Raw genomic sequence first — 19987 nt, 5'->3', positions numbered from 1 at the left:
TATATGTTGATGACATGGTGGTTACTGGGGATGATCCTGAAGAACGAAAGGCTTTACAGAATTACTTATCTAAAGAGTTTGAGATGAAAGACCTTGGTCCATTGAAATACTTTCTTGGAATTGAAGTATCTCGATCTAGTAATGGAATTTTCTTATACCAAAGAAAGTATACTTTAGATTTGTTACATGAGGTGGGTATGTCAGCATGTGAGCCGATTGATACACCTGTCGAAGAAGGATTAAAGTTGTCAGTGGAGCCTAATCAGATACCGGTTGATAAAGCAAGATATCAACGACTGGTTGGAAGGTTGATGTACTTGGCGCACACGAGACCAGATCTTGCATATGCGTTAAGTATTGTTAGTCAATTTATGCACAATCCCGGTGAAAAACACATGAATGCTGTTTTACGCATTTTGAGATATTTGAAGGCGGCTCCTGGAAAAGGTATTTTGTTTACTAAAAATTCGAGTTGTCGAACTATTGATGTATATACTGATGCAGATTGGGCCGGTGAAGTAAATGGTAGGCGATCAACTGCAAGATATTTTACCTTTGTTGGTGGAAATCTTGTTACATGGAGAAGTAAAAAACAGAATGTTGTTGCACGTTCAAGTGCAGAGTCTGAATTTAGAGGAATGGCTGATGGCATATGTGAAGCGTTATGGTTAAGACTCCTGTTGGATGATTTAGGATATCCTTCTGAAAGACCAATTCAATTATATTGTGACAATAAAGCAGCATGTGATATTGCTCACAATCCAGTCCAGCACGACCGCACAAAGCATGTTGAGGTGGATCGATGTTTTATTAAAGAAAAGTTGGAAGACAACATTGTAGAGTTACCAAAGGTCCGATCTGAAGATCAGTTGGCTGATGTTCTTACCAAAGCAGTTTCAAGTCGAATATTTTCGAAAATGGTAGACAAGTTGGGCATGTGCGATATCTATGCACCAACTTGAGGGGGAGTGTTGAAATATCTTTCTATATATTAAGATATCCCATATAATAGATATTAGGAAATATCAAATATTAGAAACTAGTAAGATTTAGGAACTAGTAAATATATTAGTATAAACTATTAAGAAACTAGTAAAATATTAGAAACTAGTAAAGTTAGAAACTAGTAGTATTGTAACTCTATAAATAGAGTCTTATATTTCTTTTGTAATCATCAAGGAATAAAACAATTTCTTTGATCAATTTCAACTGTAATTTTATTTTAAATATGTATAGGTATATTTAAATATATATACTGTATATAATCCGATGTTATAATATGACACAAAGAAGTGCCTTGGCTTAGTGGTTAAAGTGTGGGTTTGAATGATGGTGGGATTGTGAGGACGTGAGTTCGAGCCATTGACTTGGATCAATGGTTGAGGCGTTGAGTTCTGAGTGAGTTGGAGCTTGAGGGACGGGTTCAAGTCCTACAAAAGTATTTTTAACTTTTAATATTTTAAGTTTTTAACTATCCTAAATTCATAAGTGGGAAATCGATCTAGAAAGAAAATGGATTTTGGAGTGTTTGATTGGCCATTTGGATGTGAAAATCGAATTCGTACGGAAAAAAAAAGTGTGAAAATGATCCAGTTTTATTTTACCACCTTTTAGATGGTAAAAGTGATTTCTCACGTACTGTTCAATAACCCGCTCTCTCTCCTCTCTTCTGCTGACTCTTTCTCCTCTCTTCTATCGTATCTCTTTCCTCTCTTCTGTCGTCTCTCTCTCTAATCCAAATTAAAAACACAAACATTGGAAAACCTAAATTGAAGCTTGCCGAAATCGCTTAGAATCGATGAAATTGCTTGAAGATTGACGAAATCGCTTGAAGATCGACGAAATTGCTTGAAGATTTTGATGAAACCGTTTGAAGACTGATAAAACCAGGAAGCAAATCGAACCCTCTCTCACTGTATTTGCCTAATTTGTTCAAATCCTTATCCAAATCTGTAAGAATTGGAAGAAACCCTAATTCATATAACCCTAAAATAGAAACAGTACAGAGAGAGAGAACGAGAGAGGGAACTGGGAACGAGATGAAATTGACAACGAGCCTATTATGCAAATATTTTAAAATATGAACTCTAGTAGAGGTCAATTGTGTTTGTAATCCTTGATGCATTAATATAATTAATGAATATAAATATTTTGTTAATTACTCTGTTTACAAAAAAAAAAAATGATGTAATTATATAAATTCGCACCCCTGGGTCAAAATCGTGGATCCGTCGTCCCTGTTTATGTGGTTGTAATTTTTCAATTGGTCCATATCATTTTTTTTTTTAAAAATAAATTTGAAATAGAACAAAAAGTTATCCTCCTATTTTATTTAAAATGAACTACTATCACCTTAGGTATCCCATGCCCCAAGGCAAATTACAAGCCAAAGTAAGTTGAATTGTCCTCCCAAACTAGTTATTTTTTATTTGTTGAAAACCTCCCAAACTGGTTGACATGACTTTATGTCTTTGATGTCCGTTTATGACAAAGATGGAATGATGTAGTTGTTGATGTAAAAAAATCCAGTTAATAATAGGAATGTTATAATTTTTTGTTGTGACAAGGAACGACCAGTTAAAGAAAATTAATAAAGAAAGTAAACAATTACACTAAATACAAGAGGTTTACGTGATTCAGTAGGTGAGATCTACTCTACGACGAACAATGACGCGATGATTTCCACTATGAATGAAGAATAAGTTACATAAATATCTCTAGCGTCTCAGTTTATATAATTCATTGGAAACTCTAATTCTACCGTTCCACCGCCACTCTTTCTTATTCCGAAACATACTTGGATACCTATTACACACATAACCTAAACGGAGCCCTGCCTCGCAGATAATCACAAAGATTAGCGTTGCTTCGGTAGCACTGTTTCGGCAATCCTGAAGATAAACCCCGATTTATTGGGCAAACATAAGCTAAACGGGTCGACCGGCCAAAAGTTTTGTGTACCCTATGTGTTGAAGCTCTTCCTAATTAAACTACCCACAACTTAACTGCTTTTGCAATTGTAAGGGCAAAGGGTCATAGTTGCTTCCGAAACTTAAAATTAACTAATTCTAGCTACATGATAAACTCAATGGTCATAGGTGGTTCATATCTCCCAATAAAAGAATTAAGTACATGTATTAAACTAAAAATAAACCCACATGTGATAGGGTGTTTTTTTTTTGTTGAAAGATGTGATAGGGTGTTTGAGAATAAAGTACTCCAATACATGGAAAAATGTATTTTATTAACTTAAAACATATAAATTTAAGTTTTATCTATTTATTGTTAATCGATTTTGAGTTAAATGATCACATATTTAAAAATATCGTATAAAAACTTTTGTTTCACATGATATCGACAAAGAATGGTTTTTGAACTTTAATTAATGCATGTGTATCCACAACCATGAATGTTGGGCACCTTGAACCTATTCTATATCTTTCAACAACAAAAAGAAAAAAACCTATTCTATATGAAAAGAAGTATTTATTATAAAAACATTTCGGGGGAGACTATAAATATAGGTTGAGGAAGAAAATAAAGTTAAAGCCTTTAGAGGACCAAGGAGTTATTACAAGGGCCTTCATGTATATGAAGTATAACAAGACATATCATCTGTAGAAGCAAAACTTGAGAATCATCCTTTCATCTCCTTCTCCATTATCTCAATCACACGCTACTCAACTTTTGCTTGGCTGATTAAGAACAGATCGAGCTTAACGTCGGTTAGAGATGCCTTCGACGGGAGCCATGAGTAGTGATTTATCGCCGACCGTTAAGAAATTAAACCATAACGCCAGCGAACGTGATCGTCGGAAGAAGCTAAATAGTTTATACTCCTCTCTTCGATCGTTACTTCCCGGCACCGATCAAACGGTATTATTTTATTCTTCATTAAGAATATACTCTTCTAATACTCTATTATATTTAATAGTTAATACCTATTGGTTTATTGATTATTATATATACCTTATAATACCCTATGGGTAGGTCAGTACATCACTTTCGAGGCCTCCATCAATGTGACCGGCGGTGGCAAAACCGCCATGTTGCAAACCTATACCGGCACAACTCGTTTAAGAGACAACAGTTTAGGATGCAAAACATCCCGTTTAAGGAATACCCGTATGCCTAAGATACTGTGTTTTATCAAGTTAGATCAAAATTTGTTTCCAAGTCTGGATTAATTGGAATCAGATTTCGGACTCCTAATTTTTTTATTAAAACGAGTCATATTCAAATAATGAGAAAAAAGAACAGTATTTTAATTTGAGTTATGAATTGAGAGCTTAATTTGGTGAAATTGATCTAATTTTGCAGAAAAAATTAAGCATACCAGCAACAGTGTCTAGGGTGGTAAAATACATACCAGACCTACAAAAGCAAGTGGAGAAATTGGGACAAAAAAAGGAAGAGATGTTGAATAAAATTTCAACCAGCCAATCATCAGATGGTGGAGATGTACTTAAAGGTAATAATAACAAAATTAGTGGTGGTACTTCTAAGGTCCTTTTAAGGAATAAGAGTGGAGTTGGAGGAGGAGAGATGAATATGAGACATTCTTTACCAACAGTATCAACAAGTAGAGTGGATGAGAGAGAAGTTGTGATACAAATATGTACTTTGAAAGTGAAGAGGACTTTGTTATCTGAAGTATTACTAAATTTGGAGAATGAAGATCTTAGAATTCTTAATGCTTCTGCTTTTGATTCCAATGGTGATAGAGTCTTCTTCAACCTACATCTTCAGGTTAATTATTATTCCTTCTCTTTCCATATAAGTCGGTTTTGAGTTAGATTTCTACAAAACAGAAAACAACACACTACAAACATTCGGACTTTTTGTGACGGACAACTTTTCGACGAGATGTTGAAAATCCGTCGAAAATGTAACTTTTCGTGACGGGCTATGTGATAGATTCAGTTGTTGCACGTGTTGATCCTTTTGAGGTAAATGAGCATAATCCATAGCTGAGTTGTCTAATAAGACAAGGAGTATTTTGGTCTTTTCACCGACCGAAAAATATTTCTGTTCTATTAGGGGAGTACACCATGGAGTCCTCCTATCAGCGTTGAACTTAGTAAATCTTCACCAAAAATTTACAATTTTACACCTATCTAGTTGTGGTAACTATAGTAGCATAGAAATTATCTATGGTTAAAGTAGATTTCCAAGAGGTTGAAAATATACCTTATCTTTTTATTAGATCATTTTGCCTAAGAAAGAAATATTCGACCAAGATCACGAAAATTCAATTTTAAGTCCACTTGTTAATTAAATGGCCCAAATCATCACCTAGCTAGAAATGTTTTGAATTGCATAGTTGGTTTAAACTTTTGAAAATATGATTGCTAAAGAGAAGTTCATATACTAAATTTTATATGTTTTGTTATGTGATTTTGATCCAAACAGGTGAAAGAAAATCAAAGTTTAGAGTGTGAAGTGTTGAGTGAGAAGCTGCTTTCTTTATGTGAGAGGGAAACCCTTTTCCCATAACAATATATGTATAAATTAATCCTATGTATGAATTATATGTAATTGTAAGCCCTTGTATTAGAAAGCTCAACTATAGTAATAAATTTAGAAGATGTAGACTTGACCCTTCATAAAGTCTTTACTTTATGAGTTGCAAATACAACTACTCTTTCCTTTTTATGCAAATATAAAGAGATTCGATTTATAACTTTTATTAACACAAAGTCGGTAGCTCGCCACAAATAGCTGGCTTCTCCAAGCATCTCAGAGTTGAGATGCTGAGTCGGTAGCCCGCCACGAGTAGCCAACTCCTACGTCATCCCGGTTACCTATGGTCAATCTTTGACTCCTAGTGTTTTGAAATTGCCGTGTTAGTCTCACATTGGTTGTGGGAGGGGTGGTAGTCACTTTATAAGTGTGAAAGAATACCTCACCTCTTAAACTGTTTCTTAGAATAAGATATGTCCCGTACCACTTTGGAGCAAGTGAGCTTCATGACACATACAAGAATCTAGGTTTACCAATCTTAGGTCCCATGTGGAGGAAGAGGATAGTCTTCCAGGCCAATGTGTGAAGGAAAATATTGTGGTATTAGTCCACATTGGTCGTGGGAGGAGGTGGTAGTCACTTTATAAGTGTGAGGAAAAATCTCACCTCTTGACCTAGCTTCTGAGTGTGATATGCCCAAGACTAAACTGAAGTCCCATGGACGGCACCTACAGAGATGTCAAGCATCTCAAAATCGGTAGGTTTTCACAAGTAGGCGACTTTGGCATCATCTCTAAGATCTCAAGGTCATCCTTGACCAAGGTTACCAGATTCGCTGGTCATAGTGGTGTACCTCGCGCGCGATCTGGTTCGCACGTACCCTTTTAGGGGTGCGTTTGCGTACCAGATCGCTAGTAGGAACAAACCCTAATCATGAAAAGAGAGAAAAACCTGTGTTTTCTTTTGGACGGTGTATCTTCTAGAGTCTCACAGTGTTCTCTTCACAGGTCTAACAATGTTCCCACATAGTATGTCAGTGTAACAATGTCCTAGTGCACAAATTTGGAGAGATCATGTATTTCCATTCTGTTTATACATGATTTTAGGACTGTTTAGACTTGGGTTTCATCCATTTGTAAAGATTGAATGACATTTTTGAAGAATAAAAAAGAAATACAATAGTACTAGGAAGAGGGGAGAGAATGAAAAGAGAACATCTTGGTGTAAAATCATGGGAAGCGACGGTACGTAAAACACAAGCTGCTGCAAAGAACCGTGTTTGTGGGTTCTTTGCAAGCTCACCAATGTCATCTGCTCAAATAGCAGACGACAATGACAGTGGCTTTGGTGGAACCACCACCTTCACCTCCTCCACCAATAACAATGGCAATGGAATATACCATGCCGAATGTTTCCTCTCTGGTGGTGACTTCTACACTGGTCAATTATTCGATAGCTACCCACACTGTACTAGAAAGTATCTCTAGAGAGATGGTTGTATGTAAATTTTCATGGCCTTCTGGTGCTACTTATGAATGTGACTTCAAAACTGGTTATATGGATCACTAAGGCCAACGTTTGTCCCTGCTCGATGAGTGGGTCTTGCATCAAGCTCCCTTCTGCCTTTGACTCGAGGGCCAATTTCAGTCCGGCGGTAGAGGTACTCATACAAGTCCTAGTGGTGATACTTATCGTGGATTTTGGGTCATGAATCTCAAACATGGTAATGGTGTTAAACATTACTCTAACGGTGACGTTTATGAAGGTGAATGGAGACGTGGTACCCAAGATGGCAACCGAGCATACCAATAGAAAAAATGGGAATCATTATGAAGGTCAATGGAGAAATGGTTCTAATTTGAGTGATGATTCTTTCATTTGGAATGGGAATCAGCTATTCAGACGACCCAGGCTAAACCAAACAACCTAAATCTGATTCGAGGGACCCTGAATCTTAAATCGGATTTCAGATCTGACTTGAAAAAAGCTACCAATCTATTGGAAAGATCCTGAGTTTCGAATGTACAAATTAAAACACTAGCTTATTTAATTGATTAATTGTAGTTGTTTTTTTATCCCAATTGAGTAAGATTTGGGTTAATGTTTCTTCTCAGAAGTTAAACCACTTGGATGACCAAACATGTCCAAAATTTGAAAAATCAGTTAATATTTCAACCAAGTTAGTTCAACCTCCCATCTTCCAATTTCAACTTTTTCATTCTCTCAACTAAGTTTCTCATAAATATCTCTTTTTCTTACACTTCTCATTATCCTTCACAATATCAAGCTTTAAAAATGGCAGATTTTCTACAACAAACATGTCAAGAAGATGATTCAACATTCCTCTTCTCGATGACGAATTCACCTCAAGAATCAACCACCCCTTCCTCTTCTTCCTTCCATCATTCACCGCCTCCAATAAATCAGTTCCAAACAACATTCAAACTCACTGCCAAAAACCTCTCATATACAATTCATCAAAGAAACTCCAACTCCTCTATTTTGAATTCATTTTATACCCCAAAACAAAAGATTAAGCTACTCAAATCTATTTCTTTCGTCGCTAGAAGCTCTGAGATTCTAGGAGTAGTTGGTCCAAGTGGTGCAGGAAAATCTACCCTTCTCCGCATAATCTCAGGACGGATAAAAAACAAAGATTTCGATCCGAAAAGTTTGTTTTTGAATGAGTTCCCTATAACTAGTCCTACTCAATTGAAAACCATATGTGGATTTGTACCACAAGATGATAATCTTCTTCCTCTGCTAACTGTGAAAGAAACTTTAATGTTTAGTGCAAAGTTTAGACTTTCGTGGATGAGTTCGAAGGAAAAAGAAGAAAGAGTTGAGAGTCTAATGAAAGAGATGAATCTTCATCATATTGCGAATAGTTTTGTTGGAGATGAAGAAACTAGAGGAATATCGGGTGGCGAAAGAAAACGGGTATCGATAGGAATAGAAGTGATTCATGATCCACCTATTCTACTTCTTGATGAACCCACTACTGGTTTAGATAGTAGATCCGCGCTTCAAGTTATCGAATTACTATCTTCCATGGCAAGAGAGAAACAAAGAACTATAGTTTTAACCATTCATCAACCGAGTTACCGAATTCTTCAATATATTTCTAACTTCTTGATTCTTTCCCGGGGTTCCGTTATTCATAATGGAAGTCTAGATTTACTTGAAGAATCTATAAACCAAATAGGATTTAGAACTCCTACACAACTAAACTCTTTAGAATTCGCTATGGAGATTCTAAAACCATTAGAAGAATCAAACCACAAACATTATCTACTTGAAACAAATGAAATAGAAGAGTCCTTTACCTCAATCTGGCGAGGCGAACTCGCAACTCAACAATATATAGATCCAGATAAAAATAGCAGTAGTTACTGTGCTAGAGTTTTTGAGGTAATATATCTCTGTTTAAGATTTTGGAAGATAATTTATAGAACAAAACAACTATTCTTGGCAAGAACAATGCAAGCACTTGTTGGTGGATTTGGATTAGGTAGTGTTTTCTTAAAACTAAAGATGGATCAAAACGGAGTTGCCGAAAGATTGGGTCTATTTGCTTTTAGTCTAAGTTTTCTTCTTTCTTCTACTGTCGAAGCACTTCCAATATACCTTCAAGAAAGAAATGTCTTAATGAAAGAAGTTTCAAGGGGATCGTACAAGATTTCTTCGTATATGATAGCTAACACAATAATCTTTATACCCTTTTTGTTAGCAGTTGCTATTCTTTTCGCCGTCCCTGTTTATTGGCTTGTCGGGCTGAATCCTTCTTTCTCTGCTTTTTCATTCTTCATATTCATAGTTTGGTTGATCGTGTTAATGGCTAGTTCACTAGTACTCTTTCTAAGTGCTATCTCTCCGGATTTCATTTCTGGGAATTCACTCATTTGCACAGTTTTAGCCGCTTTTTTCCTCTTTTCGGGTTATTTCATACCGAAAGACATTATCCCCAAGTATTGGATCTTCATGTATTATGTTTCTCTTTACAAGTATCCCTTAGATTCTCTACTCATCAACGAATACTGGAGTTTGAAAGAAGAGTGTTTTTCTTGGATGGATAAAGAACATTCTAAGTGTTTGCTTACTGGTTTAGATGTTCTAAGGAATAGAGGTTTAGAACATGATAGTAGGTGGATGAATGTAGGAATCATGTTTGGGTTCTTTCTGTTTTATAGGGTTCTATGTTGGATAATTCTTGCCCGAAGAGCTTCAAAAACTCTGTTATAACTCTGAACAAGAACTTTAACTATGATGATAGTGGATTTGGTTGTTATTTTGGTATTTTCTCATTATGATTTTTTCACAACAATCGGCTTGTGCATATATGTGATTATGTAATGATGGTTTATCTCTTTGTTTCGTGATCACATCTAAGTGTTTCTTTACAAACTCGGTCTAGGTTGTGATAATAGTCCTACATAGACAGTTACTAGTACAAGATCAAGAAGAGGACGGCCCTATTAACCTTTCCTTACAAAAGTTGATATCTCTTTGTCAATGAATATCTAGTTACTAGTACAAGATCAACAGAGGATTAGTGGTACACAAAGGGCCTGAGTATGGGACTCATGAATTACACACTCATGTATCAATAAAAGGTTGTAGTTGGCTGGCCGCCACAAAACGGTCACGGTGTCATAACTATGGGGCAGGCCATGGCTAGATGGTTAGACCTTCAGAGTCCCGCCACGGCACAACCAGTTTATGGGCTGTGCCAGACGGGTCGTGGCGTGTCACAACATTACATGGTTTCGAACAACTTCATATGACAGAATCCGAAATAAAAAAGCAAACAACTTTTATTGATGCATAAATAAAACTGCAGAATTGAATAGCATACGTAAGAATTCTCACAATGTTATAGCACAACCATGTCTGATATAGATTTCAATATCTCAATGAAATGAGTTCATTCATCCATTCATTCACTTACCGTCTTGGAGTCTATGAGTGAATTTCTTCAATGACAAAAGAACTTCCTTTAGCCTTTGTTTGCTCACAGGGTCGATTAAATTTCCATCATTATCGAATATATTTGGTTCGAAGGCGTTTATGTAAAACTCAGGTTTGTTGATGAAGTGAAGATCGATATAAATACCAATTTGGCGAAGATGGTATTGGGAACGCCCACCTCCCCAACCACCACCAGCGCTTACGATAGCCGCTGGCTTATCACCCCATACATTTGGAGGTCTAGATCCCCAGTCTATCGCGTTCTTGAGTGGAGCTACAATCACCAAACCCACAAACAAAACAAATTACTAAAATTTAAGAAATTGACCACAAGATATCAGAAGAGGAAAAGGTGGAGCTAACGTCAGGTGGTATTAGTTTTACCCCTCATGTTTAAATTTGACTCCGTTGGGATAATCTCACGTTGGTTGTGAAAGAGGAAGGGTGTGAGTTTATAAGTACCGGACTCAAATGGACAAAAAATCTGCCTAATTCAGCATTACATCCAAATCAGAGAAAAACAAATATTATGAAATCTGACTCTGAGTTATTTAAGACCGAGTCAGATTTCAAACATGGCTTAAGAAAGAAAGTGATATACAGATATATGTTGGAAAATTGGAATTGATATATAATGGGGATTTCTAAGATTTTGACTGGGACTCTACTTATTCAATGTATAACCTTTAGGTCACATTTCTCATGTCAGATTTCTTGAATTTAGAGTTAAAATTTGCTCAATTTTGATTCAGGTGAATGACAAGAGAAAGTACACATTGGTGGGCAGTGAACCCACCATAGTTTTTAAATGATCTTATGATCCTATCCATCTCTCTTTGACACCCACCCCTCCCCCACCCAAAAAGGAACACAACTCAAGTAGTTTTCTTAATTTCTCAACAACAAAAAAAAAAGTAGTATTATTAACGTCACCCACCCAAATAATGTATATTCATATATATTGTTATTATTGAAACACCCAAATATTATATAATATATATATATTTATATATATAAGTCCTCCAAATATTGACCAGATTTGGTTGTTTGTTTATTTATATAACCTCTTTAAGAAAAGTATGTCTACAAAATCAAATAAGCCCATTGGGAATATAATGATTTATCAACCCTTTAACATGGTACACATGGACACCACCCTCTCACTAAAGACATTCCAAATAAAGTTGTAGTTTTACTCTTTTGCATTTTTTTTTTACGGATACTCGGTTATACGTTTATTTAGTGATTAAATTACTTAGTCTCTGAATAGCAATCTTAATCCTCTTGATTTAGCTCAAAGCAGGATTTAAAAGATATTATGGTTAATTTTGTTTTGGCCCCAAATTATTATTTAGTTTTGGGCCCCATTTTGTGACCTATTCAGAACAGGTTTTCATTGTCATGAATTATTTTCATGTTATTTCTTTATATTAATTAAATTGCCACTAATTTTTTGTTAATACATACATAAGCTGATAAAATAAATAAATTAAATTATAACTTTAAAAGTTAAATATTTTAATTCATTGGATTTAAACTAAAATACTCAAAATAAACTACCATAAACATTCTTATTTTTACCCTTGTTAATAACTCATAATTATTATATAAAGAATAATCAATAATTTTATTGTAAAAATAAGAGCTGAAATTGGTGAGATTTCTAAAAAAATTTCTTGAGAACTAAAAACTTCGTAACACCAAAAAATTTGGCGAAGATTTCTTTTCGGTGTTCTCTAAAGATGCTCTTAACCCAATTTCCTTTTGTTCTCTCAGTTTGTTAAAATTCATTTATTCAAGGTTAGGTATTTTTATTGGACAATTTAAAAAATTTAAGAGTTAGTTTTGGTCATTTCACAGATTTAAAATCATAGACTTGGTCAACTAATATGAACCCAAAGTATAAAAACAGTACTCCATAATTTATAATTCCAAAATAAGAAACCAGTAAAATAATCTTTTATTTTTATGGGGGTAAGAAAGTAAGAAAAATGAAGTAAGAAGAAAACTTCAACTTTGAGCGTCCATAGGCAACCTTCAAATTTAATCTAGGGCCGTTTCCCTTTTCGCTCTCCCACGGACTGGGACAGTCCGAGGTCACTCTAATCAGGTCTAGTTTGTACTGGACTTGAACAATTCGGACTCAGGCCGCTAAGACTGCCTGGAAGAGTCCGAAGTCCACAAAGAGTGCCAAGAGTAAAAACGGTCTGTGCAAAAAAAAAAAAAAAAGCAGATAGGGTTTTTACCAGTGACAGAGAAATTGTATTCAGGAGAAGCAAATAAGATGCTATCTGCTTCCTCTATCTTCTTCCTGAACGCCTCAACAGCAGCTGGATATCTACCTGATTTTTCCAGATCTTCATTTACAAATGGAAGACTATCTATGTCTATCAACTCCACTTTCATTCCATTTATCGATTCATTACAAATCTCACTCGCTGCTCAAATCCAATCTAATCAATTCAAACCCTAAAAATCCCAACAAAGATAATACTATACAAATTTCATTGTTGATTACTAATTTTTTTACCTGATCGGATTAGACCCAGATTGAAAGAAGCTTTGCGAAGAGAACCACAAATCGCTGCTACCTTAATCACTGGTTTAACTGCTGCTATCGTTGCTGCCTCCATATTTTTTCTTTCTCTCTCTAAATTCTCGCTGCTCTGTCTTCGTATATATATATAGGAAGCAGCAATTCATTGACTATTTTGATTCTACCAAGAACAAGAATTAAGGAGAATAGATTTCCGGGTCGGTTTATTGGGTTCATTAATTGGGTCGGGTAAGTGTCTACGTAAGTGATATCGTCATGTTTTTTTTTTTTGAGCAAACATTTAAATTAAACTAAATAAAGTTACAAAGTTTAGTACTTGTCAGTACTCACTTCCAACCGGAATACTTTAAAAGGACTAAAATGAAAAGAGGTTGTGAATATTAGAGGAGTTCCATTCTCCATACATATTCTCATGCAAAACTAGAGCAGGCAATTCATGAGCGACCCTATTTCAAGTTCGGGGGAAAAAAGAAATTGAATTGATTCAAAATAGCTTTCATAACGTTCGATATCCGAGAGGATAGGTTGTAATTGCCAAGGAGGATCAATGGATGCAGGTGAGATGCTATTGATGAAATTCTCTGAATCGCTTTCAATTATAACTTTCGAAAAGTTATGCTTTAAAGATAGTTCTATTCCAAGTAAATCGCATGGGCTTCAGCAATATCAGATGTAGAGCAACAAAGTCGACGTGAAAGGCTGGCAAAAAATTCTCTATTCGAAGAACGAGCAACTACAGCAGAACTTGCTCCTTGATTGAAACATGCTCCATCCACATTTATCTTAACAAAAGAATCAGGTGGAGCAATCCAATGTGGTTGTACTATTGGCTTTTGTAGCAGTGTTGTGCTTCCCGATTCATAAGGTTGAACTGGTTGTACTATTGGCTTTTGTGGCAGTGTTGTGTTTCCCGATTCATAAGGTTGAACTCCGAATTGTCTAAGATCAGTGTTGATATGGACCATAACCCTTTGAATGTTGTATTCTAAGCTTTCAAAAGTAACTCTGTTGCGTTTTTCCAATGATTCCAGAAGACAATATAGACTTTATTGAACATGTAGTAGTTATTACTTTGGTCGAGCCACAATTGGAGCGAAAGTAAGATCGTTTCCTGATTACCTGAAGACGGAGTTGAAAGTTCAAATGAGTCCTAAAGTTGTCTTACCTTTGCACAAGAGAGAAAAAGATGGTCTATAGTTTCCTCAGATTGATGACAACAAGGGCAAAAAGTGTCGTGAATGTTGACAAATCGGTGAATATTCATTTTAACAGCAATCCCTGAATGAATTAATTTCCATATGTAACACCGGATCTTTGGTAAAAGGCCCGAGTATTTGTAAATCGTGACTAATTGAAAGATTGTGATGCTGTTTCATCAGAATTTGGATTGAGGAGTTCTTGATAACACGATTTAGTACAGAATATTCTCTTTTTTGTCGGTTTCCAAATAAAGTTATCTTCCTTTTCAAAATGTGGTAGCCTGATGCCCAAAATTTTATTTGAAATATCTAGAGGAAATAATGATTGAATAACTTGTACCCTCCATTGTCTTGTTACTGGATCAATTAAGTCTCTCACCAAACTTATATTAGTTGGCCAGGTTGGGGGCTTTATAAGAAGACCTTCGTCACGACTTCGAATCCAGGGTTCAGTAAAGATGTTAACTGAACTACCATTGCCAATTTTCCATTGACAATTCCTTGAAAATAATGGACGTGTCTGAAGTATTGTTTTCCACAAAGAAGATGAAGTCGATGTTGGAACTGCAGTCCAGATAGTATTTTGTTTCAAGTACTTTGCAGTGAGAAGTTCGGGCCATTTTGATGATGGGTTGGTGATAAAACGGCAAGTAATTTTTGCCAATAATGCTTTGTTCACCAACTCTAAACGTCGAAATCCCAAGCCGCCTACTCGTTTCGGGAGGCAGATGTCCTTCCAATCGATAAAGTGTAACTTCCGAGAATCTTCCGAATGTCCCCACCAAAAGTTGCGTTCAATCTTCTCCATCTGTCTGATTACTCCAATAGGAATCTTATCCGTACTCATAAAGAAAATGAATAAAGAAGAAAGTACGGATTTAACAATAACACTCCTTCCTTCTTGAGAGATCAGTTTTTGTTTCCACCCGGCCATCTTGCTTCGAACTTTTTCGAGTAAAAACTGATAAGAATTAATTCTTGTATCAAGTTTAAGGATCTTATTTCCCAAATACCTTTCATCAGTAGTCATTTGTCCCACTCCCAAGAATGAGGCAGTTTCTATTTTTAATTCATCAGAAACGCCTTTGCTAAAGTATATGACGATTTGTGAAAATTTATCTGTTGTCCTGAAAAACTTGTATAAAGGTGTAAAACTTGATGAAGTCCATAAAGATTCGTAATATTGCATCCACCAAAAATGAATAGATCATCCACAAAGAGCAGATGTGAAATTGGAGGAGCTAAGCCATTAATCTTATACCCTTGGAAGAGACCTGATATTTGTGCCTGAGACATCATAATAGAAAACTAATTTGTCACAAGGATGAAGAGATACGGAGATAATGGACATCCTTGTCGAAGTCCCCTGCTACTACCAAATTTTTCTTGAGGAATTCCATTACATAGAATCTGAAATGTTGGTGTAGTAACACAATTCATTATCAAATTTTGTATCGACCCAGTTATACCAAAACAATGTAGAGTGAATTTTAGAAAATTCTAATCCACCCTATCATATGCCTTTTCCATATCCATCTTAAGAGCGAAAGTACCCTTTTTTGCGGTGGAGAGTTTCATTGAGTGGATGAGTTCCTTTGCTATAATTAAACTATTTGTAATTTGTCGTTTCGGTACAAAAGCATTTTGAAATTCAGATATTCTATCATTTAAAAAGGGCCGAATACGATTAGATAATATTTTGGTTCACTTCTGGAGGTAATGTACAAGAATTGAAATGTTACATATGAGAGAATGCATTTCAGAGCCTATAATAGACCAACATTTTTTTTTATAAAATAACACCGAAAATCCATCTGGTCCTGGAGACTTTAAGGAACCCATATTTCTAATAACTTCAAATATTTCCTCCTGAGTGGGAGGGGCTTCCAATATAGGAATGTCAGAAGGAGGAATACTCGAGAAAAGATGGTGGAGAGAACTCGGTACTGGTTCAACTGGTTCAGCAGTGAAGCGAGATCTAAAGTGATCAGTCAACTTTTGGCCGATTTGGACAGAATTGGTAATCCAGGTGCCGTCCTTGTAATAAGATTTTTTTTCTGTGAATCTGTCTATTGGGGTTGGTTTCAAATAAATTTGTCTCTCTGATTATACTGAGGTATAGGGATATTATAAATCGCCTATTTGGTTGGTTCATCAAAGTAAGTGGAGATGATGTTGTCATTCCAGCTTTTAGTTTCCTGCACTATTAAATCAGAGATCCAAAAATATTCGGTGGAAGATCACCAGTTATGTTAGGAACATGATTAGAAATATTTGGTATCCATGGATCAGACTTAATCTTAACTGAAGTCCCGCCCCTATAATCCATAAAACATTTTGTGTCATCGTTTGCTTGGTATGATTTATAGCTTGCCAAAAAGAGGACTTGGTTGGTATTGTTTCAAAGGACCAAAAGTCATCACATGTTTAATATATTTTGCTTTTAGAAGCTTCAGCCAAATAGATTGAGGTTATGTGATAATCTCCAAGTCATTTTAGTTATTAGAGACTCATTTACCTGTCGGATAATTCTAATGCCCAGCTCTCCCTTATGCTTTGGGCTAGTAATCATGTCCCATTTAATAAAATGTAATTTTTGATCGTCTTGGCCATGTTTCCACCAGGAATCTCTTTCTATTCTCTTCAATTGGTTACAAACATGTATAGGAAGCATTTGGTAACTGCACAGGTAGGTACAGAAAGATGCAAGCATATGTCATGTTACAATTTGAATTTGTAAATTTACTCAAGCTTAATTCCATTTTGACCCCCTAAAGATGATCAACCCAACAAATGGCCCCCTAAGCATGACCATATTCATCCCCATTTTATTTTTTCTGTTAGTCCACTTAACAGACATATTTTTTAGTTCTTTACTCTTGATTCTAGAAAACATTCATTTTTCGTACAATTTCCTTATTGCTTCATAAAAAATGAGGTCGACAACGACCCCATCAATTTAAAAAAAATTCTTCTTCTTGGTTCCCTTACACCACCCCAACAACCACCACACCATCATGGAACCAACTCGTGAAACTAGACTAACATGGGACGTCGTGTATTAGGGCTGTATTTTTAAGCAAAACAAGACTAGGAGGCTTGGTCTCTACTTGTGATAATTGATCAAGAAGATGACCCAATCCTGATCCCATTAAAAAATCAGATTTGCTTGCAGTTAATGGTCGAAGACTTGAACTAGCACCATCATCGTAGTAAAGTTCGAAACTTCCTCTTTCTGCACCACCAGATTTAACACCGTCGATCAATTACACGATTAAATGAAGATAAATCATCGTCATTCCTTTTACTACTATGACGAACCTTTGTGTTTATATTTTCCTCTGAATTTGGGCGAGTTACTAACATGTAAATGGCTGAATTTGGGTGATCACGGTCGTTTCAAATTTGGCAGAAAACCAAATCAAAGAAAAACACCTAAGATTTCCATCCAAATGAGCACAAAACAAGATATTCTCCTATCATCTTTTACCCCAAATCAGATCTATAAACTTTTCTGTCTTTAGAAACACCATTTACCCTTGAAAATCATACTCAAATAACTTAATGTAGTATTTGCGTAGCAGGTAATACATAAAGGTTTGCCAAATACTCCACTTTATGTAAATCTCATATTTTTTTTCACGAAAATCTCTGTCATCTCTCTCTAGTATGCCTTTACCTCCCCCCTCCCTACAAATTTCTATCTAATTTATTTCCACTCATTGTTAAATTTAATTCTCCACACTTTAGTTTTGGAACGTATGAGAAGGCAAAGTCGAAATGCTAATTTTGGGTAAGAGCCTATATAAATTAGGGAATTTTTATTTCGAAAGTTGTTAGGCCAATCAAAGAACACAACAATTCCTTGAGTTTGGATTCATAATGATCTAATATAATTTTCTACAGGTAAAGTATTTCAAATTTGGGTTTATTACTTTGCCCGTAACGTAATTTTTTTACTGCATTTTTTTTATGTTTACAGTGTCTTGAATATGGGCCGATGTCGAACCAGGTTGGCTATCGCATCCGAAATTTTGGCACGACCCGTTAACTTATGTTTGCCTTAATCTTATGAAGGGTTGTTATCAATGTAAAGTGAGAACCTTGAAGTCAGTTTTAGGGTGAGGGTTAAGAGGCGGTCGAGTGGTAGGGTGTTAGTTAGCTACAAATACTAAAATCTTACAGAAATTTTTGTGATCTTGTTTTACTTTCATAGTGAAAATTATCGCGTCATTGGTCATATTGAAGTAGGTCTCACCAACCAAACTACATACAACTCTTGTGTTTGTGTGACTGTTTACTTCCAACATTGTCTTTTTGTTTCCGCTTGTTCTTAATAACAACATTGTGTAATAGAGTTCTGGTGAGATTTTGAGATCAGATTCTTAAATTGTCAGGCAGGGCGTGTATAAAATAAATTTTTGTGATCCTATGAAAAATGAGAGACCCTTTCATTACATTCATATATATGAATAAAGAATACAAATGTATTAGCCACTAATTTTCTTATTATTTTGGGAACCCCACTTTAATAAAGAAACAGCTACCAATACGTAATCAACAGAAATTGCTTGTTTTAAATTGCCTTAGGTACAGTTTGATCATAACACAATTTATTTATTAATCACTACGAATATCAAAAGTAGCAGCCGAATTTGGTGGACTTGACCAAAAAGGTAAAGTAAAAGGCCCTTGCCATTCACAAATATATTTAGTGAAGAACACCAACACGACCCGAACCACATTGTCCGACCCGAAGATTTAATTTCCCAAAATTTTGGTGGAATCAAGTAGTCAATGAGTTTCTTCCTCTGTATCTCCCAAATACAGAAATGTCGGTTGCATGGTGCAGACCACACCATGTGCACACGCGTGGCATGATCGTATAGGGCGCATTGGGTGCTTTAGAGGCGCCCACACTGTGCACGTGTGCATAGTCGCTAGGAGCGATTGGAGCCATTTATTTTTAAGATCAGAGATTTGATCTGACGGCCGAGATGCTGGGAGCCTGCTATGATAGATTCGTTGGGGATCTAACGGTAGGCGTTCGTGGTGCTGGATCTAGATTGATCCGTTGAGATTTGATGGTCGAAATTAAACCTGAAACCAACAATCAAATGTGATTGTTGGAAATATTCATTCGTCTATAGGCACCCATAGGAAGTGTTGCCAATACCCCTATAAGTTAAATACCATGAGAATTCACCAAACTAAAAAATATTAATTTTTAGCATTTTCTGAGCATTCATTTTCAAGCATTAGAGTTTAAAGATCATTATTTAAAAGTTCATATTGAAGGAGTTGAAGGAGATGTTCTTCGACCAAGATTGCAATGCGAGCAATTTATCGGCTAGGACAATTGATGAAGAAGATCATCAAGTCCGATTGATTTAGGGGTCGTAGAGTTTATGCTAGAAACCAACTACGATCGTCGAATTACGAAGTAACTCGCGGCTAACTTCGATCGGATCCTACATCGGGTTACACATAAGAATGGTATTTAATCGGATGATATGACTAGTGGGAGTGTGATATAACCATGGGAGTGTCCCATAAACATATCCCACAGGCCTAAAGAGAAATTAGGCAAAAGATAGCAAAAAGTTTCAAAAACAAGGTTTTTGGGCTAAACCGATTAGGGCACTTCTAGGGCTCGAATGGGGCTGATTTTTGGAGGGTCGGTTCCTTATGTTAGGAACATTAAATCTGCCAATTTTAGCTTGGTTTGGACGTCACCTACTCAAGGAATTGAGAAAATATCAACTAGTTGCTATTTTCGGCAATTTCCTTAATCTTATTC

The 19987-nt window shown here is 35.8% G+C and overlaps 3 protein-coding genes across 3 annotated transcripts; 2 read left to right on the top strand and 1 right to left on the bottom strand.

Annotated features, from left to right (window-relative positions):
* Positions 1-3545: 3545 nt before the first annotated feature.
* LOC147566909 (transcription factor ORG3-like) lies at positions 3546-5610 on the top strand. Its single transcript, XM_086668782.1, has 3 exons — positions 3546-3876; positions 4321-4749; positions 5413-5610. The coding sequence occupies exons 1-3, from the start codon at positions 3733-3735 to the stop codon at positions 5494-5496; spliced, it is 657 nt and encodes a 218-aa protein (XP_086524908.1). The 5' UTR covers positions 3546-3732; the 3' UTR covers positions 5497-5610.
* A 2050-nt stretch (positions 5611-7660) lies between these two features.
* Positions 7661-10334, top strand: ABCG23 (ABC-2 type transporter family protein). The gene has a single exon (XM_086653476.1). It carries the CDS (start codon positions 7759-7761, stop codon positions 9703-9705), a length of 1947 nt encoding a protein of 648 aa, XP_086509602.1. The 5' UTR covers positions 7661-7758; the 3' UTR covers positions 9706-10334.
* LOC147566907 (NADPH:quinone oxidoreductase) lies at positions 10260-13243 on the bottom strand. The gene is made up of 3 exons (XM_086653477.1): positions 12962-13243; positions 12678-12869; positions 10260-10705 (listed from the first exon to the last, which is right to left on the bottom strand). The coding sequence occupies exons 1-3, from the start codon at positions 13062-13064 to the stop codon at positions 10404-10406; spliced, it is 597 nt and encodes a 198-aa protein (XP_086509603.1). The 5' UTR covers positions 13065-13243; the 3' UTR covers positions 10260-10403.
* Between the last annotated feature and the right edge of the window lie 6744 nt (positions 13244-19987).

The sequence above is a fragment of the Eschscholzia californica genome, unplaced genomic scaffold (genome assembly GCF_041429995.1).
Source record: "Eschscholzia californica isolate CP2 unplaced genomic scaffold, dmEscCali1.0.p SCAF_1, whole genome shotgun sequence".
Taxonomy (NCBI): domain Eukaryota; kingdom Viridiplantae; phylum Streptophyta; class Magnoliopsida; order Ranunculales; family Papaveraceae; genus Eschscholzia; species Eschscholzia californica.
The sequence above is the reverse complement of the archived record's forward strand: the minus strand, read 5'-3'. Positions and strand labels throughout refer to the sequence as shown.

Bases quoted from the DNA above. Each gene is read 5' to 3' on its own strand.
- LOC147566909 (XM_086668782.1), top strand. From the start codon at position 3,733: ATGCCTTCGACGGGAGCCATGAGTAGTGATTTATCGCCGACCGTTAAG. The intron at 3,877-4,320 runs GTATTATTTTAT...CTAATTTTGCAG, and splicing joins TTCCCGGCACCGATCAAACG to AAAAAATTAAGCATACCAGC. The intron at 4,750-5,412 runs GTTAATTATTAT...TGATCCAAACAG, and splicing joins TCTTCAACCTACATCTTCAG to GTGAAAGAAAATCAAAGTTT.
- ABCG23 (XM_086653476.1), top strand. From the start codon at position 7,759: ATGGCAGATTTTCTACAACAAACATGTCAAGAAGATGATTCAACATTC.
- LOC147566907 (XM_086653477.1), bottom strand. From the start codon at position 13,064: ATGGAGGCAGCAACGATAGCAGCAGTTAAACCAGTGATTAAGGTAGCA. The intron at 12,870-12,961 runs GTAAAAAAATTA...GGATTTGAGCAG, and splicing joins TCTGGGTCTAATCCGATCAG to CGAGTGAGATTTGTAATGAA. The intron at 10,706-12,677 runs GTAAAAACCCTA...TGGTGATTGTAG, and splicing joins ATACAATTTCTCTGTCACTG to CTCCACTCAAGAACGCGATA.